A 25,459-nucleotide genomic window follows, 5' to 3' on the forward strand; every position below is an offset into this window, starting at 1 on the left:
TTTGAGTCACCCCCCCTTATATCAGAGAAGACATTCGACATTTGTTTTTTTGGGATTGACTAATAACTTCACTAGCATAATCTGCTCTAATGCCATCCATTTCCCTGCAGATGCCATGATTTTATTATTTTTTAGTGCTGAGTAATATTCCATTGTGTATATGTGCCACATTTTTTTTTTTTTTTAAGAAACAGGTACCTTCCTAGCGGAGGCTTGTTTTCATCTGAAAAAAATCTGTCAAAATAGATATTGTAAGAATCATAGTTTATATCAAGATGAAGACTTGGAGTCGAGATAGCCATTAAAAAACTGATTTTCCCTTAATTGTCTTTCTCCTTTAGTTCTCATCCTTTGACACACTGACTGCCTAGAAAATGTCATTACGTCACATTGTCCCTGGAGGAGGTTGTAGAGGTTTGTTTACGGTGAACATGTGAGGGCTTCTGGCCCAGCCCCAAAGGTATCATAGGGCAGTTCTTAGGGCACTATGGGGACTCCTGGAGCCCCAAGTATTTAATTTGCTTGAGATTTATTTTACTTGAGAATCTGACAAAGACTGAATAAGTTACAGGATGAATTCTGTACTATTTCATTGGTTAAATGACCTCATCACTTAAGAGTTCACTTACATGTATTTAAATTTGAAAATTTATAAGTTTTGGTTCATATGGTATTAGTGATATTATAAACGGTAACAAAATGAATTGTTCATTATTATGTGTGTTATTTCTGGCAGTTTTTAGAGAGTATTACAAACCATAAATGTATGTTTTTGTTATTTTCCTATACTGGGGATTGAATCCAGGGGCATTCTACAACTGAGCTATGTTCTCAGCCCATCATATATGTATTTTTTGAGACAGGGTCTGACAGAGTTGCCGAGGCTGACCTCAAACTTGTGATCCTTCTGCCTCAGCCTTCTGAGTTGCTGGGATTACAGATGTGCCCCACTACGTCAGGCTATGTAGTTTTTTGAGGGTGGGGGTGCTGAGGATTGAACTCAGGGGCATTCGACCACTTGAGCCACATCCCCAGCCCTTTTTGTATTTTATTTAGAGACAGGGTCTTGACTGAGTTGCTTAGTGCCTCGCTTTTTTTTTTTTTTTTTTTAATGTTTATTTCTTTTAGTTGTACATAATGCCTTTATTTTTATTTGTTTATTTTTATGTGGTGCTGAGAATCAAACCCAGGGTCTTGCACGCACCAGGCTAGCGTTCTACCGCTGAGCCACAACACCAGCCCCAGTGCCTCCCTTTTGCTGAGACTGGCTTTGAACTTGCGATCCTCCTGTCTCAGCCTCCCGTGCCGCTGGGATTACAGGCATGTGCCACTGTGCCCGGCTTGCTGTGTAGTTATTTAGAAAGAATATTAGAGATGGGAAGCTCTTGATCTTTCTGTTGGCCTTCTACTCAATATTATCTAAAAATTATTCTTCCTACTTTCATTTGAGACATAGAGAATTTTTCTCTTAGGTGCTATTTAGTAATTAACAGAGAGTGTTCAGGGTTATGATTTCCTTTGCAAGTCTTGGTATAGCTTGGAAGGAAAGTGGATTTTGGATAGTTAGCCTAACAGTTTTACCAGCTAAGGCTGTAAGTTTTCTTGTAATTGAATTGTCTCTCCAAGAGTACTTGGCCCAAAAGTTTCCTCCTGAAATTGGGCTTTATTTGTTTCCATTTCCCAAGGGATATTTTCATTTTATTGGAAATTGGATGTGTAGTGTTTTCTTCTGAAAGAGGAGGCCTTCTAAAGCACTTGGTGGTAGTAAAGTGTTTATTTGTTAGTAACTATTTTTTCCCCAGTGAGTTACTTTCTTATGGTTTCTTGTTCTTTTGAGCATACCAGATTGTATTTTTGTCATCTTCCTCACCCTCCTTTAGAGGTGAACTGATAAGGAAATAATTTGTAATTTTACTAAAAAGGATCAGGCAGACAAAAACATTTTTCTTAAGGTGCAATGATAAGATTGTAAGAGGTATACTTTCTTGTTTCTGTAGGATGTCTGAAAATTCCAGAAATTGATTTTTATTTTAAACAGTTATTATTTCTTGTCAAGAAGCATGCATAATATGTTTTTCTTTTTTAAAAAAATATACTTATTTTTAGTTATAGGTGGACACCACATCTTTTTTTTTTTAAGGAGAGAGAATTTTTTTTCTAATATTTATTTTTTAGTTATCGGCTTACACAACATCTTTGTGTATGTGATGCTGAGGATTGAACCCGGGCCGCACGGATGCCAGACGAGCGCGCTACCGCTTGAGCCACATCCCCAGCCCCACATCTTTATTTTTATGTGGTGCTGGGGATCGAACCCAGTGCCTCATGCATGCTAGGCGAGCACTCTACCTCTGAGCCACAAACCCAGCCCTATAATGTGTTTTCCTTTAAGTTCCAGATTGATACTTTGTGGGAAGAGTACTGTAATTTGTGTGTGTGCGCGGGCACATTTTTGGATTGAGGGTGGGTATTGGCAATTGAACCTGGAGCCTGTGCAGGCTGGGCAAGCACTATACCACCAAGCTACACCTCCAGCTGCTGGATCCAGTTTTTTTTTTGTTTTTTTTTGTTAGAGAGAATTTTTTAGTTTTCGGTGGACACAACATCTTTATTTTATTGTATGTGGTGCTGAGGATCGAACCCAGCGCCCCGTGCATGCCAGGCGAGCGCGTTACCACTTGAGCCACCTCCCCAGCCCTGGATCCAGTTTTTAATCTGAAAAGGTAACTTTATTTTGTGGTACTGGGGGATTTAACTCAGGGACACTTTACCACTGAGCTCCATCCCTGTTCCTTTTTAATTTAATTTTGAGACAGTATCTTGCTAAATTGCTGAGGGTCTCACTAAGTTACTGAGGCTGGTTAAATTTGTGATCTTTCTGCCTTAGCCTCCTAAATTGCTGGGATTATATATATATATATATATATATATATATATATATATATATATAAATATATATATTTTAAAACATTTTTACTTTGATTTTACTCTTTTTGGATGCCCTACTTGTAATGAGAAGGCTCTTTGGAGCTGCTGCTAAGAGGTGGTAAGTTTTCTTTAACACCAAAGAGCTCAGGGAAAGCACTACCACCATCTTGCACAAGTCAAAATTTAGTGCTTCTGTTGTTGTGTCCTCATATCTAAAACAGTTTTAAATTCAGTTGATGTCAAGTCTTTTGATTCCATCTATTTGTCTCTGTTTCCATCAGGACTGTCACTTATGGCCTGGATGAGTGCACTGACTTTCCAGAATCCTTTTAGAGGCTCCCAACCTACACATCCATTCTGTACTTGCTTTTGAAGAGACTTTTTAAATGTAAATCTGATTCTGCCACTCACATTTAAACAATTTTCTATGGCTTCCAACATTTTGCAGGTAAAAATAAGATCCAAACATGGCCTAGAGGACCCTGTGTGATCCAGTATGACTGACTTCCCAGCCTTGCCCATCTTCGTCATTGGGGTTACAGCCTCTTCTAGGCTTTGTTTAGTAGTCCAGGTTCTGAGTAGTGTGCTTGCTTCCCCCCTACCCTCACTGCCCCGCACCTGCCCCCTTCCAATATTGGGGGTTGAATCCAGGGACTTCTGCATGTTAGGCAAGCTGTCTGTCACTGAGCTAAATCCCTAGCTCCTTTTATTTTGAGACATGATCTTGCTAAGTTGTCAGGCTGGCCTCAAACTTACAATCTTTTTTGCCTCAGCCTCTGTTGTAGCTGGGATTACAGGTGTGCAGCACTACCGTCAGCTAGTGTTTGCTCTTGATAAAGACTCTTTTTGGCCAATTAACTTTTTAAAATTTTGTACTAGGGATTGAACCCAGGGGCTCTTAACCACTAAGCCACATCCCAGCCCTTTTATATTTTTTATTTTGAGACAGGGTCTCACTAAATTGATTATGGACTCCCTAAGTTGTGAGGCTGCCTCAAATTTGCAGTCCTCCTGCCTCAGCTTCCAGGCATGCACCACCACACTCCACTTGACCAGTTAACTTCTACTCATTCTTTGTTTTCATCTTAAGTATCACTTCTCTGAGCTAATTCTGTTCCCCTGATTTTTGGTTCTGATCCCTTGTGTACTTCTTCATCCCAAAACTTGTTTCAGCAGCACATTGACATTTGTGTGAATACTTGATAATGGTGTTTCTCCACTGACTGGGAGTGCCATGAGAGTAGGGGCCAGAACTGCTTGCCTGTTCACAGTTGTGTCTGTATTGTCTAGTTGGTGCCAGGCACATGGTCAGAGCTTAATACAGTTGTCAAATAAATGAATGAGTAGAATTAAGAATCTGTTCATCATTACATCTGAGTATATGTGTTATTTGTGTAACCCTGTGGATGTGAGTAATTAATTTGGTTCTCAGTGTGTGTGTTTTATTAGGGGTATGTGGATTATGTTAGTCCCTATATCAGTCCGTTTTCCATCACTGTGACAAAATACCTGAGATACTTAGCTTATGATGCAGAAGGATTTATTTCATTTCTTGGCCCTGGGCCTGTGTGCCTGTGGTGAGGCAGAACATGTCAGTGGGGAGTGCATGGTGGAGCAAAGCTGCTGACTTCATGACAGCTGAGAAGGGGTCTGGGTCCTAGCATCCCCTTCAAGTGTCTGCCCCAGTGATCACTTCCTTCCACTAGACACTACCACCTAAAGGTTGTACTGCTTCCCAGGAGCAGGCGCTACTGGCAGGTGACCAAGCCTTTAGCACATTGCCATTAGGGTACATTTTGGATCTAAACCATAACAGTTCTGGTGAAAGAAGAAATATCTATAGATGCCTAAGCTTAATATTGTTGTAGGACCCTAAACCTTATTTTAGTTCTCCCCTTTCAGAGTTGAAGGAACCAGCAATTTGAGGACTAGGGTGATTATAAGTGGGTAGGTAACAGTGTCAGGATAAACTTGTGTTTAATGCAACCAAGCCAGCACTTTTCCTGCTTTCCTGTACCATTTCTCTGAAACATTGTGTATGTTCATTTAATCTATTCAATTCCTACTTGCCCAGGATATGGAGTATTAAGATGACTGAAGGGCTGGGGTTGTGGCTCAGTGGCAGAGTGCTCACCTAGCACGTGTGAGGCCCTGGGTTTGATCCTCAACACCACATAAAAATAAAATAAAGGTATTGTGTCCACCTACAACTAAAAAATAAAATATTAAAAAAGAAAAAGACGATGACTGAAATTCTTAATAGAAGGTGATTTTTTTTTTTCTGTTTTTTTTTGGGGGGGGGACATTGCTAGTTTTGCCTATGACTGGCCTTTTGAGGGTTTTCATAAAAATGTCTTTTTAAAAATTTTTATTTTTTAAAGATTGAGAGTCCAGTCATTTCATTTCCTAGTGTAAGAGGATTGCCAGAGAATTATTAAAATTTTATTCTAAGAGAAACCCCATCTGACTAGTGGAAAACAGACTTAGCAAGTTTGGACAGTCTCACAGTGTTGTGTGTGTCTTTTTTTTTTTAACCTGTTTTTGATAAGAAAAGTAGGTCATCAGTGTAGCAAGAGTATTTCAAAACACTCATGGATTAGTTTTTAAGTGAGATTGCTGGGTCACTCGTGTCTGTAAGAGTTCTTCATTTGGCTTGAGAACTCTTGGGGTTAATCTGGCTCTTTGAATTGTCTCCTGCTCTTTGGAGAGATGCAGAGTCTGTCTCCTGTGTGCACCTTAGGGAGTCAGCTGCAGCCTCAGATGGTTTTCTGTGGTGCCATAGTGCTCTCTGGGGCTTTGAGATGGAGGTTTCTTCAGCAGTCCTTCTTCAAAGCTTCAGGGATGGGAGGAAGTAGTTATGTTTATAAAGTTGCTGGTGGTGAGCAGAAGACTGGGAAATGTGACGTATCATAAACATGTCATCTTTGCACATTTTCTTTGTAATAAAATATATATATATTTCTGGCATTAAAGAGCTAGAGATGTCTCCTAAGGTCTTAGCATCTCATGTTTTAATAATTGCAAAATTTGTCTTATCATTCCTATTACTTTAGGTGAGTTACAGGACCAATTATGGTATCTTTTAGTTTAAAAACAAAAGGGTCTTTAATCTAGGTATGAGAGAGTGGATTTTAGTCATCAGGATTGTCATGTGTTGCTGTTTGTGCTCATTTCATTTCTTATCAGACATAATTTTCAGCAGTTATTTTTGTAGTTCCATGTTCTACTCTTAATTATCAGTGAGGGTTTATGTTTTTTGTTAGATAGTCTCTAATTTCTCTTTGTAAGAAGTTCCTAAAGTGAGTAGTAGCAATATGGGTGGGAATGGAGAGCTCAGTGGTAGAATGGTTATCTAGAGATGAGGCCTTTGATCCCTAGCACCACCTCCAAAAAAAAAAAGTCTCTAAAAAGTACTGATTGTAAAATGTATGAATTCTTTTCTGGCTCAGAGGAAAGAGTGCTTGCCTAGCATGTATCAGGCACTGGGTTGGATCCTCAGCACCACATAAAAATAAAATAAAGGTATTGTGTCCACCTACAACTAAAAAAATAAATTTTTTTTAAAGGTGAGAAATATTCATTATGTTTTACCTTTTAGAAACTGTTAACTTTGGGCTGGGGATGTGGCTCAAGTGGTAGCACGCTCATCTGGCATGCGTGCGGCCCAGGTTCAATCCTCAGCACCACATACCAACAAAGATGTTGTGTCTGCCAATAACTAAAATAAATAAATAAATATGTTAAAAAAAAAAAAAGAAACTGTTAACTTTTAGAAATACATAAATTTCTATTTTAAGAGTTTTAAATCAGAAGTAAAGATTTGATTCCTTGTATATACCTAATGTTTTCTCATTTGTCTCAGTATATTTGAATTTTTTTTTTGAGAGAGAGAGAGAGAGAATTTTTTAATATTTATTTTTTAGTTTTTGGCCGACACAACATCTTTGTTTGTATGTGGTGCTGAGGATCAAACCCAGGCCGCACGCGTGCCAGGCGAGTGCGCTACCGCTTGAGCCACATCCCCAGCCCTATACTTGAATTTTTGTAGCCAGTTTCTGTATTTTTATTTTTCCATTTTTACTCACATTTATAAAATGTAGGCAAATTAAGATTTCATATTTAAAAATTGTACAAACCAGCCAAGTGGGACTGTGGGCTGTTGAGGTGGCACCCCCTGAAGGAGCTCTAAGTACCACTATCGACCCACTGGGGGGAGGTGAGTTGTGTGTGTGATGGGGTTTTAATTTTGAAAAGAACAGAATTTCATGGGGTGAGAAGTTGAACTGCCTAGTTCTTGGTGGTTCAAGGTCACTGTTTCTCTTTGAAAAGTTCTTTCCCCTTGGGCTAGTCACGTAATGTCTGTGGGCTGAAAAATGAGGAGCCTGGAATTGATGAGCTTTGGAACCCTCTCTGTTCTGGGTTTCTTTGAGACCTGGGCCTGGACACTTAATGGTAGTTCTTACTTACATTTTCTTGTCTCTTCGTTTCTAGAAACAGTAAAATAATTATATTGGATTATTGAATTCAATAAGGCATTATAATGGATAAGTCTCATTCTTGGCATTTTTATTTTATCTATTACCTGTTTGAATAATGGGATGAAACTACTTAGAAGCTTTCATGAGTGTGAATTTCCCTCCACTTTTTCTTACCACTCTTGGTGTCATGATAAATTGAACCAACACCCAGGCTTTTCCATAGCAGTAGTCAGTCAGCTTAAGTGGTCAGCAGGTCATGTCAGCAGCAGAGTGCAAGCCTCTTTCAGCCATAGCTGCTGTTTTTGAGGAGTTCTCTCATGTATCTGACATTTTGCTGTGCTTTGTAGCAAATGTTGCATATGGTCTTTGCTTCTTTTTAAAATAGCTTCTACTAAAGAGAGTAAATAAAGCCCCCTTATTTTTTCTTGGAATTTCTCATGTATGAATCTGTAAAGAGTTGGATGCCATAAAAATGTGTGATTTGTTAGGAGAATTCTTTGAGTGTCAGTGGTGGATTTTGTTTAAGCAAATTTGAAAAAGCTCAGTCATCTTGTATCCAGAAATGATGAATGTTGAATTTTATATTTAATCCCAGTACCTCCCATGTTTGCTTGGGATGTCTGCTCTGGTGAATATGTATTCTGTGTAGGCTCACATATTATTACATTTGTATCTTCTTCATTTTTGGTCCCTACTGAAAATTGAACACAGGGGTTCTCTACCACATCCCCAGCCATTTTTATTTTTTACTTTGAGACAGGGTCTCATCAGTTGAAGCTGGCCTTGAACTTGTGATCCTCCTGCTTTGTCTCCGAGTAGCTGTTACAAGTATGTATCATCACACCTAGCTTACATTTCCACCTTCTTTAAAAGGAATTTTTAACTGTTGGCATTGCCTTTTTGTTTTTAGTTGTAGATGGACACATTTTTTCCTTCAGGCTTTTAAATATTGATCTTTTATTTATTTTGTTTTGTAGAAATTAAACCTGAAAGCTGAATCTAAAAACTCATATAGGTATATAAAGGATCTACAATAGCTGAAACAATTCTGAAAAAGAGCAGTGATGGAGACTTTCCTTACAACACCCTTATTTATTTATTTATTTGATGTGGTGCTGAGATCAAACCCAGTGCCTCACTTGCGCTCCATTCCCAGTGCGAGGCAAATACTCAACCTACCACGGAGCTACAGCCCCAGCCTGGCATTGTCATTTAAATAGCTGAGTTTAGAACATTTATCTACTTATCTGCTTTCCTACATACCTTCTATTAAATAGACATATGATTGCTTCTGCATTAAAAAGTGCTTACATAAAAGCAGCAGCTTAGAGAGAACATGCCCTGGTCCTAATGGGACACTTTGGAGTCTCTTTTACCGTGTTTGCTGCTGACTGAGATAACATTCTAAGCCAACTGAGCACTCCACTAATTGACAATCTAGAATGGTCTGGGCAAATGTGCAGAGCAGAATTTTGCTATTCCTAGGGGTTTTCCTGTATGTGTTCCTAGCAGGATGCATTTCCTTTCATATGAACCATAGAAATACATCTGCTGGAATCTTTAAACAGATAATTTCTCAATAAACAGGAAAATGTCAAAATTATGTTCGTTTTTTATGAAATTGATGGAAGTAGGCTGAAAAGTATAGCAAACAATATTTACTCAGGTGTTTTAAATATATTTAATTTGATGCCATTATGATATAAACACTGTCTTATCTAATTTTTTTTTTCCAGCACATTTCCTGTATGGTGCATGAGGTAAAATTTCTATATGTAACTCAGCAGTACCATAAGAAGCATGCCTTTATAATCTCTTAGAGGTAGATTATCAACTGACAGTAAGATGAAGATTTTTTGTTTAAGAGTGATTTTAGCAAACTTTCCTCTGACACAAAAAATAAGCCCTTAAACTGTAGCGGTAGATCTTATTTTTACTGGTTAAGAGGCTTACCTAACGTAAAGAAAATTATTTTTTGTTTCCTTAAACGTCAGGTATTGTGAATATCAGTTATCAGCTTAGATTTTTGGAGCTGAACACAGTGCTTTATTTGTTTATTAAAATTTTATTATGATAGTTCCTGGACGATCTATACCTAATCCAATTCTCTATTTTGGTCTTTAGGATTACTGAGAAACTTGGGCAGGGAGACAGTTGTCCATATTTCTAAGATAGAGGATTCATTTACTTATTTAGTAGTAATGAGGATTAAATCCAGAGGTACCACACCACCAGCCCCTTAAATTTTTTTTTTTTTTTAAGACAGAGTCTTATTAAGTAACCAGGCTGGCATCATATTTTTAATACTCCTGCCTCTGCCTCCCGTATTGCTAGAATTATGGGCATACAACCCTGCACCTGTCTAGGATAGAGGTTTTGACCAATCCCCAGAGAGAACATCTCATAGTTGAGCCTGTGGGTTTTTTTGTACCACGGATTGAACCCAGGGGTGCTTAACCACCAAGCCACATCTCCAGCCCTTTTTATATTTTATTTAGAGACAGGGCATTGCTGACTTGCTTAGGGCCTCACTAAGTTGCTGATACTGGCTTTGAACTCACGATCCTCCTGCCTCAGCCGCCCGAGTTGCTGGGATTACAGGCGTGCGCCACCGCACCTTGAACTTATTCTTCATGGTCTTTTAAAGGCATCTCAGTTTTTAATTTAATAAATCCTGTTCTAGAATTGTGCCAGTTTTAATAGATATGTGGCTAGAATGTTAAGTTGCATCTTATAAGGGCTTTGGTAAAAACCACATTGCATTGTTTTCTATCTAAATGGGTTTATTTTGAAATTTGTGTACATTTCTTTGATTTGCTTTATGAATGACTTATTGCTGCATCTCACTATTTTTGTTACTGAGATGGTGCTACAGTTACAAAGAAAAGGCCCTACTCAGTTTTAAGAGTTTAAACTTGAGAGGCCTCATGAGCAGGCAGCTTCTCCAAGGTTGAACTGTTCTCTGAGAGGACAATTGAAATTGAACCTAGCATTTCCTAGGACTTTGTGCCTATTGTATTAGCTCAGAATTTTTTTTATTTATTTTTGATATTATTGAAAATTAGATTCCCTTAACAGTCTTTAGTTTTGGGGGGATTCTTTAGTTTTGTGGTTTAATCAGTCTGGGATGGAACGTCTAATAAAAGAACACCCATTAAGATGCTGTGGTATATTCCTATTATCCCAGCACCTCGGGAGGCTGAGGCAGAAGGATCTCAATTTTAAGGACAGCCTCAACAATTTAGCAAGATGCTGTCTCAAAATTAAAAAGGACTGGGTTTTGTGGTAAAGCACCCCTGGGTTTATTCCTCAGTACTTCGGGAAATAAAATAAAAACACCTAAATTTGGTGAGATGACATCTTAATTTGGAAATTATAGCTTCACATTTTTAAAAATTAATTATTGCAACAGTAATACCATTTGACAGTGTAGACAGCCTCTTAAGAAGAAGGGAGCTGGGTGTTGTGTTGGATGCCTGTGATCCCAGCGACTCGGGAGGCTGAGGTAGGAGGACTGCAAGTTCCAGGCTAGCTTCAGTAACTTAGTGAGACCCTGCCTCAAAATAAAACATAAAAGGGAGACTAGGGATGTAGTTCAATGGTTAAGCTCCCCTGGGGTCAGTACCCAAGACCCAGGACCAAAAAAAAAAAGAAAGAAAGAGAGAAAAAGGAGTTCTTGTTTGTTTGGAATGTTTTGCCCAATGAATAATCAACATTTGATTCTTTTGCCATTGTGAATAATGTAAACATCTGTAAGTATTTGTTTGATTACCTGTTTTCAGTTCTTTTGAGTATATACCTAGGAGTGGAGTTGGCTGAGTCATATGGTAATTTTGTGGGATATATTTTATTTTTATTCTCATTTTTTAGTGGTACTGGCGATTGAATCCAGGGCCTTGTACATACTAGGCAAGTGTCTACCACTGAATTACATCCCCAGCCCTTTTATTTTATTTTTATTTTGAGAGAAATTCTTGCTAAGTTGCCCAATCTTAAAGAATTGTCAGTCTTCCTGCCTCAACCTCTGGAATAATTGGGATTACAGACATGGCAACCATACCTGGCTAGAATTCCTTTATCAATTGTTGGATTTGTTTTGCTAGTGTATCATTGAGGATTTTTCCATTCATATTCATGAGAGATGTTGGTCTGTAGTTTTCTTGTGATGTCTTTGTTTGGCTGTTAAGGTAATACTGGCCTTATACTTCTGTTGATACTATTCCCATGGTATTAGGAATAAAAGTGGACTTTGCCCTCTTCTTTACACATCACACAATGTAAAGGTGGGGGCAGGCAATGTAGTACATTATTCAATTGGAGAAACTGGATGAGGGGGATCTGGGATTTCTTTGTACTTGACTTGCATATCTTTTTACTTATGTACAAAACTATGTTAAACTTTTTTCATGGAAAAATAAAACTCACGCTACTACAAAAAAAAATACTGGCCTTATACAATTCATTTTGAAGCCTTCCCTCTTGGGGAGGGATGGGGAGAATTTGTGAAGAATTGGTATTCTGTAAATGTTTGATAGATTTTAGTGGTGAAGCCATTTGGACCTGGCCTAATCAGGTATTGGTTTAATTCCTTGTTTTGGGTATCATTCCCTTCATTTTATAGATAAGCAAACTGAGGCTCAGAGAGGTTAAGTAATTCGCAACAAGTGGCAGAGTCCAGTGTTTTATGTTAATTACTAAGATGAAAACAGTTGGCATTTATTGCATGATTAGTTTTGTGTATCTGACTGTACCGAATGCTATGTCATAGTAATCTATTGCCACTCTGTTGCATCACCAAGTGCTCACTTAATAATCACTTCAGCTTTATATACATCATGCCTACATTCTAATAGAGAATCTGACATGGAGATTCAGTGACTTGCCCTAATGAACCATGGCCAGGAAGTAAACAATACAGCCTCACTCAGGAGGCTGTCTGCTTCTGCAGTTTGCTCTCTTAATTGCTATTCTCTATTATGTGCCTGGAGGGCCTGAGACATTCTGTGCAGCAAAAACAGCTGTGTCACATGTGGACAGCTGAGCCCAGAGCAGTTTTGACCTTGGATGGGAATGGGCTCACACTGGTCTTCAGCTGCGTTTCCACATGTCTGATTCAGCACAAAGCTGGAAGCATTGGCGCCTCCACCCCCTTCTCAGCTCTGCAACTAACATTCTACTTCATAATTGTAACAAAAGAACCTCTCTATTATTCTACCCAGATGTAGTTAGGGTGAAAATAAGTTGTCACTATGCATGATGTGGAAATGATTTTTAGTGCATTTTAGTAAGTCAACCAGCAGAGTTGTGTATTATCTTTCAAAGAAGATCATCAGCATTTTTTCACATTTATTTTAATCTTGTGGGGGTTAGATGGTATCTGGTTCATTTCAGTGAAGAAGAAAAAATGTCTCTGTTTTTCAATGTAGAAGCCTTCCTCTAATTTCCATTCACATTTTAAAATGCTTTAAAAGCTGACCTGATACCCCTGTGGGTAGAGGGGCCCTTTGAGTGGTGGACCTTGTCACTAAGGTGAAGTCTGATATCCTCCTGGCTGAGGTCTGGTTGTTGGAGTGAGGAGGAACAAGGGGCTGGAGGCCTCACTACAGAACCAGAGTGTCAGTGTGGCTCTAATGCGCCAGTTCCATGACTGCCCTGGAGGGAGGGGATCTGGGTGTCGAGCTTCTCTTAACTCAGACTTTCAGTCAATTCTGTCCTTTCGAAACAGTTTCTCTTCTGGGTGTCCTGGGAATTCACCGTGGGCCTTGGCTTCTCTTCCTGAGACAGTCAGCTGAATGGTGGACACACACATGCACTGCAACTTTGCATTTTCCAAGATTTTGTTGTCACATTTGCCTTCTTTCAGGCTCCTTTCCTGTTCTATTGACCTTTGGTATTTATACTTCTTTGGTTCTTTTATTGTCACTTTATTACTGCTTATTAGGATTTTTAGGAAGGTGGTGAATCCATTTTATATTTCTGTAAATTAACTCTTCATGTCTTGCTTAATTTTTCTATTGGCTTTTATTTGTATAAATTCGTAAGAACTTTTTATATATGAAGGATATCGACGCAGACACAGTGCAGTCCTTTTTCTTCCTTGGTAACTTACTTTATTGCTGGTAGGGATTCCAGCGTTTATAACCTGCAGGTGGCTGTATGTAGGGAGATGGCATCTGAGACCAGCTGGTTGTTCGCCAGCCTCTGTATGGATGTGCTTTCCTTCTGGTTTTCACCACCTCATGGACTCTGTCTTACCTAACTCATTTTCGAGAAGGACCCTGGCCAGATGTAAGCATGTCATTTGCCATCCCCTCTACCGAGTACTCCAAATGTATGGTCCTGGGTATCAGCCGGAAAAAGCTAGCAACAACAGCTGGACTGAGGAGCACGGGTGCTCAGTTTGCCTGCCAAGGGCCTATTGCCTCAGCCCAGCCACATGCCCCAGTGCTGGAGAGAGGCCACTTGTGCACATGTCTTGGAAGGGTAAATGGAAGCTCTGGCGAAAATAAATGCTCTCTCTTTGAATTTAGCATTGGGTCCAGGGCCATGAGGAAGGGAACCAGCAAAAGCCCGCCATGTGCCAGTGGCATGCGGGACAGGTGCTAGCTCTCCTGCGTATGTGGGGGTCTGGTTTTCAGCTGAGTTGTTGATTTGCCATGTTCCAGTTCCTCATAGGTCTTATCCATGTTCCTAACCAATTTGAACAGAATGTCGCATGGCCGCAGGTAGGAAAATTACATCAAGTGCAGTCTAAGAAGCCTTGGTCAGAGCTTTCAATGCACGTGTGTACCAGGCTGTCCAGTGGAATCTGGAGTCTGAAATGATGCACCTGGAAGCTGAGCAACCTGGCTTTGTCACCCCCACCCTCATTCCCTGGTTTATTGGGAAATGAGTATGGTGAATGATAAACTCTGATGTGAAAACCCATCCTGGTTTCATTTCTCCTCAGAATTGTTCCTGCATTTTTCATTTCCTCCAAGTGCTAACAGTCATGTCATTCCAGTTCTGGTTTGTTGTCACAGCTGCCTAGGCCAGTACCTAGTTAGCTTCTTCCTGTCTAATTCCTCCACTATGCTACTGCCAGACTTACGGTCATCCTAAACATGGCTTTGGTTGCTTTACTTTTTTTGAAATACTTCTCTTTCTAAGACCCATTGGGCTGCCTTCCCCTGCCTCCCTCTTCTCACCATGTGGCCCTCAGCTCTAGGCAGTTTGTCCTGAGTTGCTTTGATTATTTGCCTGACTTAAAAGGAGGTTAGAAAGCTCTTGAAGACAGGGTGGTTGCTTCTGTCTGTAGAATTCTCCACTGTGCCTAGTTGGTCTCATGGAAATCCTGGGAAGCAGGCACACTTTTCAGACAGCAGAGTGCTGATGTCTGGGGAAAATGTTTAAAAACTAAAAAATTACCTTGGCAGACTGAGGAGAAAGCCACGAAATCAAAGCTTGTTTTTGGATTTTCTTCAGCTCACAGCTACCAGACCACTTAACTTGGGAGTTTTCATATCTTTGAAAGGGGTGAGGGTTGGAGTGATCATCCATCATTTCCCACCGAGCCATGAAAAACTAATTTTCCTTCATTCTTCACTTTAATCTTTCTCCTGAAATTAAAATTGATGAGCTGCTCTGGATCTTGGATTAGGAATTTTTCATTTCTTTGTAATTCTTTCCTTGACGCATTTTACAGTTTTCTTCGGGTATGTGCTGCTAAAGGAAATTTGGATTTGCAACCTGGCTATTTTTTTGGAGAGCAAACAAAATACCATACCATTTTGTTTTTCTAACTTGGGGCTTTATTTTTTTTTTCATTTGTAAAAGTTTCAGTTTGCCACATAATTCTTGCTCTTCTTCTACAGACACAATGAGGCGAGTGGTACGGCAGAGCAAGTTTCGGCATGTATTTGGACAAGCAGTGAAAAATGACCAGTGCTACGATGACATCCGAGTTTCTCGTGTGACCTGGGATAGTTCCTTTTGTGCTGTTAATCCCAGATTCGTTGCCATAATCGTGGAAGCGAGTGGGGGTGGAGCATTCCTGGTGCTCCCTTTACACAAGGTGAGTAATGTGACTGCCTGTTCTGGTAGACACCCTCTGGTAGTCTCCGTGTTTTCTCAGTTCACCAAGAATTGTGGGTTTGCTGAGACTGGTAGGCTCTGATGCAGTTGAAGTTAGTTTTACCTGCCTTACTAACCGCATCGGTTTTTCTCCAATACAGATTCATTCAGTGGAATGATGACCTCTATTCTGAGCATGCCCTTTATGCATGAAGATCATGATAATGATCCTATGAGCACAGGATAGGAATTTTACGATTTGGTTTATAATCATCCCCTTTTCACAAAAGATTTTCTTTTGGAGAGTAATTTTTAAAGTTATAGGTTTAAATGTGTAGATACTTGTAAGCTAATGTTCTCTCTCTCTTTTTTCGAAATCAGGAGGGCTAAGACTTTTTGGTTTTTGAATAGTAAATGAAATAAGATCTCAAGAAAACATTCCAAACAATGCATATTTTAATTCTGGACAAAAATAAGCATAAATTTGAACATAAGCATAGAATTTAAACAGTGTTAACAGTAGTAGAAATAGCTCTGGTGGGCAGTGCTGTGGCCCCGGCAGGGGGCTGAGATCCCGCAGCCCAGCCACCGCTTGGCTTGGGTGCCTGGGCCGATCGCCATGCGGAAGAGCCAACCCAGGTGCGTGGTCCAGCGGCTGCTGCCCCTTATCCAGCGTTCAGACTCCTCAGTGCACAGGGGAGGGGTGGTAGGAATGCTACGGAATTGCTGCTTTGAGCACCAACACCATGAGTGGTTGCTTGGGCCTGAAGTCAACATTATTCTCTTCTTGCTACTGCCCCTGGCTGGGCCTGAGGATGTCTCGGAGGAAGAGATGAACCGGTTGCCTGTTGACCTGCAGTACCTGCCACCAGAGAAGCAGCGTGAACCTGATGCCGACATCCGCAAGATGCTCATTGAAGCCATCATGCTGCTGACAGCCACTGCACCTGGGCAGCAGCAGGTGCAGGATCAGGGAACCTACCTGATCTTCAAGAGCTGCATAGCTGGGAACCAGAGCCTGATGTGAAAAGCTCATCCAGGTGCTAATTAGAGATGAGCCAGAATGTGGCATGGAAAACCTGCTGGAGGTGCAGGTGCCTGAAGTTGTGGAACCACAGCTGCATCAGCTGGACCGAGAGCAGCAGGAGCTGGCCCAAGAGCCAAGGGTGGAGGGGACTGCACCTACCTGAGGTCCCTTCAGCATGGCAGTTCAGAGCCACCTTTGCCAGACTTCCTAGACCAGACCTGCCTATAGGCCTTCAAATCCCCTGTGCCCTGCTGAGAAGCAGAGCTATACTTAGGCTAGAGTGAATGCTCAGTAAATGTTGGAGGGTTGAGGACACTTCCCCAACCCTATGTCCTGTTGATACCAATAAGAATAAAGGTTGAAATAAAGCCCGCCAGGCCCTGTGCCACAGCGGCCTTCACATGAGGCAGATAAGTGGCGGCCAGTGGAGCCATGAGGAACCTGTTCTCAGGCAAAGTGGTGGGACTTGACAGAAAGCATTGCAAAAAAAAAAACAGTAGTAGAAATAAAGAATCTTGACTGAGAGTTGTTTTGTGTGTACTTCAACTTCAGTGGGCTTCCAAGTTCTCTTTTTCTTACTTAATCCTTTATTCAAGAGAGCCCACTTGAAGGTGGAAATAAAACAGGAATTTTTGTTGGTTATGGTGGTGTATGCCTGTAATTCCAGTGACTCAGAAGGCTGAGGCAGGAAGGTCACGAGTTTGAGGTTAGTCTTGGCAACTTAGCAAGACCCTGTCTCAAAATAAAAAATCAAAAGGGCTAGTGATTTTGCCCAGTGTGAAAGTGCTCTGACTTAGATCCTCAGTACTACAAAGGAAAAGTAAGGATAAGAATTTTGTGCATTCACTGACTGTTTATGCATACTTTATTAGCAAATCTTTTTTTTTTTTAAAGAATTTTTTAATATTTACTTTTTTTAGTTTTCGGCGGACACAACATCTTTGTTTGTATGTGGTGCTGAGGATCGAACCCGGGGTGTACGCATGCCAGGCGAGCGCGCTACCGCTTGAGCCACATCCCCAGCCCCAGCAAATCTTAAAATTGGAAATAACAGTAGGAAAAAAACTATGAAGAAGGATGGAAAACAGTTGTTTTCTGGTTAGTTCAGAGGAGCAAAATGAGTTTGGTGGGTCCTGAGCTCTGGTGATAAGGGCTCGGTGCTGCTGACTTGCAGATGTTGAGCCACATTACAGCCGTTGACGTGGAGGGGAAGTGAGCCTCCCAGATGGCCCCTCTGCATCTGAGCTGCATATGGTAGGGTGCATGTCATCATAATGGATCACGGGATTCTGAAAGTGGTCACAACAAAGTGGATTTTCTTTCAAAGTATTGTTTCCCATTATATTTTTTATGCTTTTTTCCCTTGGGAAAATTTTTGGTTTCCTTGTATTTTTCTCGGGAATGCTCATGACTAACTTGTTTTATTTTAACATTTGTATTTTACTTTAGTGGCTGGATTGATGTGATATTATTCAATAGAATAATTTCTCTACAGAGGTTGGGAGATGGATGCCTTTGGGGGGAAATTTTGAAAATATGTGTTTCCAAATGCATCTCCTTACTCTGGTATAAGGTTAATCTTTTCATTAAATTGAAAATTTCCATTTCCTTTTATTTTTGTGGAGAAATTTTCTGTTGAATGACAAATAACCACATTATTATACCTGTACTTAACCTAATTTTGAGGTAGAGAGTTGAACTAAATGACATTTGCATTTGTATCCACAACTTTTTAGGTTATTCCTTCATTAAAAGCAAGGAGCATCTGGAAACTTGACTTGTTACTAGGGGGTTTTAGGGCAGCCAGTTGAAAAGACAGCCACCATTTGTCAACCCAGGTCAAGCACTGGAGCCTCATGATCTGTTTTGGAGTTAAAAAGTTTTATTTCCTCTTTTATAAACTGAGGGATAAATTTAAGGCATTCTTTTTTGTCAAAGAAATGGTACAAGCCAATTAAGAAGCCCAAAATAAACTTTTGAATGGCTAATTTTCCACCAAGATCAGACAGTTCCCTTCAGCTTCCACATCCACAAAAGGCTCTATGTGTCTATCTTTTACAAACCATGGGAAACTTTAGATTTCTCTTAACACCATTTAAGGGAGACCTGTATGTCAGAAGCTATAGAAAATAATACCATCTTCCACATTGTCAGAAAAACTATAGTTCTGTCTGCTTTATGGGATGGCTGCTCTCTTGATACCTACCTTATATTTTACTAGAATCATAAATAAGTGTTTGAGTAAGGTTTATAAATTTGACACTTTTGTAGTTGAGGTTTGATTATTTATACAAATCTTCATTGTTCTTTGATTATCACATGCAGTGAGTTGGTTGACCCTCTGTAATCTGATTAGGGCCTGCCCTGTGCCAGTGTCTTCCCTTCAGGAGGACTTGCATCTAGTTTTTGTTATGGTCAGTTTCCTAATCTCCCCCAGAAAGCATCCTAGTAGATCGCTGGTATTTAGTTTGTCTCCTCTTTAGAAGTGCAATCTTGAAGGAGAAACATGATTGGGAACCAAGGTACCTATTAATCCTAATGTATGACTCTTTTTCCTGGAAAAGAGATTCCTCCAACTTCATTATCTTGGCAACTATGCAAAAGTTTTATAACAAGGTGTTGTTTTTGCTTTAAAGTAGAGAAACCCCAAATTCCCAAATATGAAGTTATGTTTGAAACATAGCTTTCTATGAATTTCTTTTTAAAACTAGTTAATGTCGGCAGTAAATAGGGCTTATTGTAACCTCATGAGGTTTGTGGTCAGATTCTGGGAGATTGTTAAATAAGTTAGACATGGTCTCTGTCTTCCAGGATTTAAAATCTAAAAATGAAAAGAGTCATAGGAACAAATACATTAAAACACACTTGTATGTGCTTACATACAAGCATATGTGCATATGCAGCAAGAAGCACACTTAATAATATATATTTTAAGCTTTTGGTTTATAAGGTTTCTGTTAGGAAGGTTTTATTAGATTATAAGAGGCCACTGCTTGAGGAATAATGAAAGTCCTCAGTCCTGAGGTGGGGTGATTTAGATTAGCACACGTGACTCCCCATCTCTTTTGTAATTCTTCCATCAAGCTCTGGCATGCCACTTTACCGTGACTTTTCCAGGTGTGGCTTAGTACATTTTTTTATTCCTTAGTCTTTCAGAGGATGAATAATAAATAGCAGTCTTGTTGAACACTAGTTGGCTTTGTGGTTTTGGCTATGAGGGATACTTTTTTTGCCACACTGCATGATCTGCCTTGTTTGAAGAGCACACAGGTTGTCAGCCCCCCGTGCAGTCTACCATGTTGGCATGAACAAGCCTTTCCTTTATGGAGTAGCCACACTCATGACGTGTGACTAAAGCATTCCCTCCCCATTGTGATCTGTGAAGGCTCAGACAGAAATACAGCAGTACTTCTGGTTAGGGGCACACAAACTTCAGATCACAGCAAACCTATAAATCCTGCCTAATAGATAATTGGGATGGGGGTGTTGGTTAGAATTATAGGTTCTCGATCTCTTGACACTCACTTGAATGGAGGGTGCAGACTGGGTGACTTCTGCCTTTCCTCACGGCTTTCTCCCTTCTTCCCTTGACTCTTCTCTTGTGAAGGAAGCTTGGTGTCTAAGAGTGTGTTAGTCAGCTTCTCGTCCCTGTGACCAAACTACCTGACAAGAACAGCTTTGAGGAGCAAAGATTGATTTTGGCTCACAGTTTCAGAGGTTGGAGTCCATGGTCAGCCACTCCATCTCTTTGGGTCTGAGGGGAGGCAGCACACCTGGCAGAAGGGCATGGAAGAGACAAGCTGCTCGGCTCTTGGCAATCAGGAAGCAGGGGGTGGGGTAAAAGGTCAGACCTACAGAAAACCATTTAAATAACTATTTTATAATTTTTTGCAAGTATGACATAGATAGTACCATCTGGATGCACAGAAGAGAAATTGATTCACTACCTATAATAGCTGCCTTGGGGCATTGGAACTTAAATCTCTTATGGAACCTGGGTTGACAAGGGTTATTTTAGAGTGTTTCTGTCATGTTTATTGAGGAAGGAATCTTGATTGATTTCAGTCAGTATTCTTAGTGCCTAATAAATATTTGGTTTCTTCTTACCATTTAATATCTAGCTTAAATATTACCTTTGATTTGCTGAGACAGAGGAAATCGTCCTTTGGATTCTTTTTAGTTGCTTGTTCATACCACTAGTCCTACAGGCTACATTATCGCATTGTATTATAATTATTTTCTTATTCACCTAACAGATGGGGGCTAGTGGTTAGAAATTGTATGCTCTTGATCTCTTGCTCACTTGGATGGAGGATACAAATTGGATGGGTTATTTATTTTTTTTAATATTTATTTTTTAGTTTTCGGTGGACACAACATCTTTATTGTATTTTTATGTGGTGCTGAGGATCGAACCCAGTCCCCTGCACATGCCAGGCGAGCGCGCTACCACTTGAGCCACATCCCCAGCCCTGGATGGGTTATTTATATGGTAGCCTTTGTATAGGTTCCTTACTATATGGTTATATGGTGCCTTACTGTATTGAGATAGGTAGCCTCCAAGATGGCCTCCAGGGACTCTCATCTCCTGGTATTCATGTGATTCTGTGGTTCCTCTAACATTAAACAGAAATGAACTGTGTAACCACAGGATGACTTCAGAATTTAGATCATAAAAGTCTGTTGGTTTCTACTTGGTCTCTTTTGGAGCTGCCATGTTGTGAGCACACTCAACCAGCTCTTGGAGAGAGGTCCATGGGACCTCTCACACATGGACACCACCAACTTATGTGAATGTACCATCTTTTGGGTAACTTGTTACTCAGCAATTGATAACTAATTCATATGTTCTCAGACTATAGTCTTTGACTTATAATGTTGGTTCATACAGAGTATATATGAGTAATTCAGAATGGCTTAAAAGGCCTTATGGGAGTTTTAAACATCATCTTTCCTCCTCTTTTAAAAATCTGTATAAGTATATAACATAATCCTGTGTGTATATACAGATATATACACATACATACAAGTATAAATATATAAATGCTCTTAAGTAAGTCAAGTGAATAATTGAGAGATTGTGTGCAAGAAAAAGTTATATTATGTGGCAAGATTTTGTTATCCTGTATCCATGATACCTTCATAGAACTTAAAAAAACAAAATGAGTTGTAAGGCCACAATATTTTATGTTTAATTCTATATTATGTTATTGTTGTTTAGGAATAAATCTCGAATCTTAATGATGCTAAGACTACAGGTGATTTTTAGTTTTATCTTTATAATTACCTGCACTTTTCCCAAAATATTAGACAATGAATTTATTCATAGTTTATTTTTTAAAATATTATTGGTAATGTTACCAATAATATAGGTTATATAGAGCTAATTGCTGCTTAATCTTTACTGAGATTTAAAACTTTTAAAAACACCAGTTCATTTATTCATGTATATACTCTTTCCTTAAATCTTTGAGTGCCTTGTCTGTGCCGGGACCTGGACCTCTGCTGGGTCTTTGCTTTTATAATCAGTAATGATTGCCCTTGATCACTCCACTGGGGAGCTTTGTGTATGCATAAAGCGCTCCCACTCGGCCATGAGAGGGATGAAGCCCACCTGAGGCTGGGCAGAGAAAGTCCTGTTTGAGTTTAGGTTTCTCCTATGTGTGGGAACTATAAATGGAGCAGAAGTGGAGCCCCGCCAATTTACTGAATTGAAAAGTTATAAGAGGTTCTGTACCGAGGAGGGCAGAGAAGGATGTGGTAGCCACAGTCTTCTTCCAGATTCTGGGATCTCAGAGTTAGGTTTACTTTTCTGGTATTGGAGAAATGGGACGTTTCATGGAATGGGATTAAATCGTTTATGTGTTAGGTATACTAACACTGGGACTCAAAGAGAGCTGAAGGATAGTTTTTTGGTGGAAAAGTACACATATCTTGACTTTATTCCCCTTCAGTTTCAGTGTGAATTGTATAAAATTGCTATTTTCCTTGCTTATGTGGAGAAGAACCAGAATAAGCATTTAGGATCATTGTTATAACTAGATCAACAGGGCATTTCTCCTTTGTATTCTCTTCAGGAAGAGGCAGCGACTTCTATCATTCATAAAAATGAGACTCAAAGATGAGATTAAGGAGGGCGTGGTGGCACACACCTGTCATCCCAGCAGCTCTGTCATTCCAGCGGAGGCTGAGGCAGGAGGATTGCAGGTTCAAAGCCAGCCTCAGCGAAAGTGAGGCCCTAAGCAACTCTAAATAAAATATAAAATAAGGCTGGGAATATGGCTCATTGGTCTCTAGTTCCTCTGAGTTCTATCCCTGGTTACCCCCCCACACCCCCAAAAAAGAGATCAAATTGTACTTGGAGAGTCTCCTTCATAAATAAACAGTGTCTCAGTTTTTGCACTTGGTAGGGTTGGTTGCTATCATTCTTCTGTTCTGCAGTTGCAGAACTTGAAACTCAGATGGAGTGATTGTCCCAGACTTTTTATGAATTTAGAACTTTGATCTCTGAGTTTTTAGTTGACTTTAGTATGGAAAGTTTTTTATTTTTTGGTACAGAAACTGTTCAAACCTATACTTTCTTGATGGAAAGCTCAATAATGAAAACAGTAGCTTTTCGGGGCTTTGATTTCTGAGCTCAGAGAGTCGTCTTCAGATTTGAAAAGCTCTTGGTCTCCACCCTGCTTCTGTGGAAACCGCTGCAGTGATGATGAAGTCACAGCGGTCCCCATTTTCGAGGGCGTCCTTTAAGTGCCAGGCTCTGTTCTGGTGTGCGCCTTCTTTCATGGGCTGGTTCTAAAGGAATGGCGTCTCCTGATGGTGCTTTTCTTTGCGATCCACAGTCTCTGCCAGCACTTGCTGGATTTGCATTGGCTGCTTCTCTGCCTTGCTGCATGCTGACAGGCAGTCTTCATTTCTACAGACAGCAGTTCTCTGATTTGGGTGAGGGTAGGAATGGTGGTAGCCCTTTGTACAGATGTGGTTGTTTGGCACTTGGTAGCTTTGGTGTTGTGGGCAGAGGATTTTATTCCTGCCTTATCCTGATGTGTTGTGAGCTGTCCAGTCACCGCCTACTCAAAGAGATTTTGCCTCCTTCCCAGAGCACCTTAATCTGTCAAGTGTATGGGCCATGAAAGGCTGGGGGTTGGCATGGGGAGGGGTAGAGGATGCAGGGGAGGGCACCAGGTGCAGAACAATGACTTCCAAATTATGTCCTGAGCTGCCAGCCTCAGGAGCTCTGCACGACCTCGTTACCACATGAAGTGCCACAGAAGGGCCTTTTCATTTTCTCCAAATGCCTGTTTTCCAGTCTCACAGAGAGGAGGAAGAGGGGAGGGACACCCTGCTCACCCCAGTTAACAATGGAGCACAAAGTACTGGCAAAAGGAATCTCACAGTGTGCCCTAAGGCTATTTTTGATGACAGTGAGTGACTGTGACTCACTGAGAGTATGCCCTGGCAGATGATGGATTCTAACCCCACCCCCCAAGATGAGCAGGCTGCCTGTCCTTTGTGCCTTCCCTTGGCCAGCTCCTGCTGCTGCAGTTCACTGATGTGTCCACAGCAGCCGCGCGCAGGCCTGACAAGCTCTGACAGTGGTTTTTACCATATATGGTCATCAGAGCTCTGCGGCTGACAACCAGCCAGGATAATTTCCTTCCTTTGCTTTGATTGGCTGCACAGTGGCTCAGAGAATGGTGGGATCTGGGTGTGTGGTGAAGAGAAGCCACCGAGTCAAGTGCAAGGAATGTTTAACTCTTTCCTGGGATTCTGGAGAGTGCCAGTCTATGCCGAGCGTGCAGGCTAGTTCTCCCTGCAGAATCCCTCTGTGGGAAGCAGGCAGCCCTAGCCTGGGGAAGTGGCTATCCAGGTCAAGAAAGGGTTCTAAGTGCAGAATACATTTCTGAAGTCATGATTGGTCCAGAAGCCACCTTATAACCATATGTAGCCAATTGTCCGATTCTGCCAAATTGAATATCTCTGCTAGTTGGGTGTAGGATCTGAGATGAGTCAAGGGAAGCCTGAGCTGGGGCACATGTCTGCTTTGTCTTAGGAAAAGTGACTCTGGGTTCATTTCTGACTAAGCTTTAAGTCAGACGTGAGTGATCTGGACCACTAAGTTGGTTCTTACTCCAGTCCTCTTGTTTGTTTGCAAGCTCTGCAAGGTAGGAACTCATGGCCTTTGACCGCAGGGTATCACCCCACCCACCACCGAAAAGTTTTTAATGTTTTTCTCCCCTCTCCTCTCATCCCCTCCCTTCTTGTCCCCTCCCCTCCCCTTCTCCAGTACTAGGGAATGAATCCAAGGATGCTCTACCTCTGAGCTACATCACCTGCCCTTTTTATTTTATTTTATTTATCTCACTCTGTTGCTGAGGTTAGTTTTGAACTTGCAATCTTCCTGCCTCGGCCTCCCTGAGTCACTGGGATTACAGGTGCATGCCCACTGCTGGCCTTTTGTTGTTATTTTTCATTCCCACTTCAGGGAGTGAATTTCAGTGACTTTTCATTCTGAGGCTCGTGGGTAAAGCAGTTCAGACCAGAGAGGAGGAACTAGCCCTGGGGCCTGCTCTTCACTCCCAGGAGGTCTCAGTGGAGAGTCTCCAGTGCTGCATCTCACTAGAAAGCTTGAGGCAGCCAGTTACCCTCCTTTCTGATTTGCCACTGAATGCTTTAATTTCCTGTATTTCACTTCTATCCATAGTTCTTTTACTCTTCAGCCTTTGATTTCAAGTTGAAGTTTATTTTGACTAGGTTCTGCCTCATCTTGGGTTCCTGGTTTTGGGGTTTTGTCAGCCCAGAAGCATCCCATGGACTTACCGGTCTGCAGGGACCAGTAGGAAATATTAGGTTTTCACTTTATAATTGGGCGAGGGTGGGGGGGAGAGTACCTGGGATATGATTTTTTGTTGTTGTTGAGTCAGGAAGTAGGTACATATTCTCTGGTTACTGTTGCACATTTAGTCATTGTTGA

General features: G+C 40.7%; 1 protein-coding gene across 5 annotated transcripts in view; it reads left to right on the forward strand.

Annotated features, from left to right (window-relative positions):
• Coro1c (coronin 1C) overlaps positions 1 to 25,459 on the forward strand; it is a 79,865-nt gene that overhangs the window by 19,039 nt on the left and 35,367 nt on the right. For 4 of the 5 annotated variants that reach the window (XM_027923382.2, XM_027923381.2, XM_071617333.1 and 1 more), the window contains exon 2: positions 15,260 to 15,459. In XM_027923382.2, coding sequence (XP_027779183.1) covers positions 15,265 to 15,459 — 195 coding nt within the window. In that variant the 5' untranslated portion in view covers positions 15,260 to 15,264. Of the gene's footprint in view, positions 1 to 8,216; positions 8,235 to 15,259; positions 15,460 to 25,459 lie in introns of those variants that run through there. The other variant, XM_027923383.2, reaches the window with a different exon arrangement.

The sequence above is a fragment of the Marmota flaviventris genome, chromosome 1, assembly GCF_047511675.1.
Source record: "Marmota flaviventris isolate mMarFla1 chromosome 1, mMarFla1.hap1, whole genome shotgun sequence".
In the NCBI taxonomy this organism is placed as follows: Eukaryota; Metazoa; Chordata; class Mammalia; order Rodentia; family Sciuridae; genus Marmota; species Marmota flaviventris.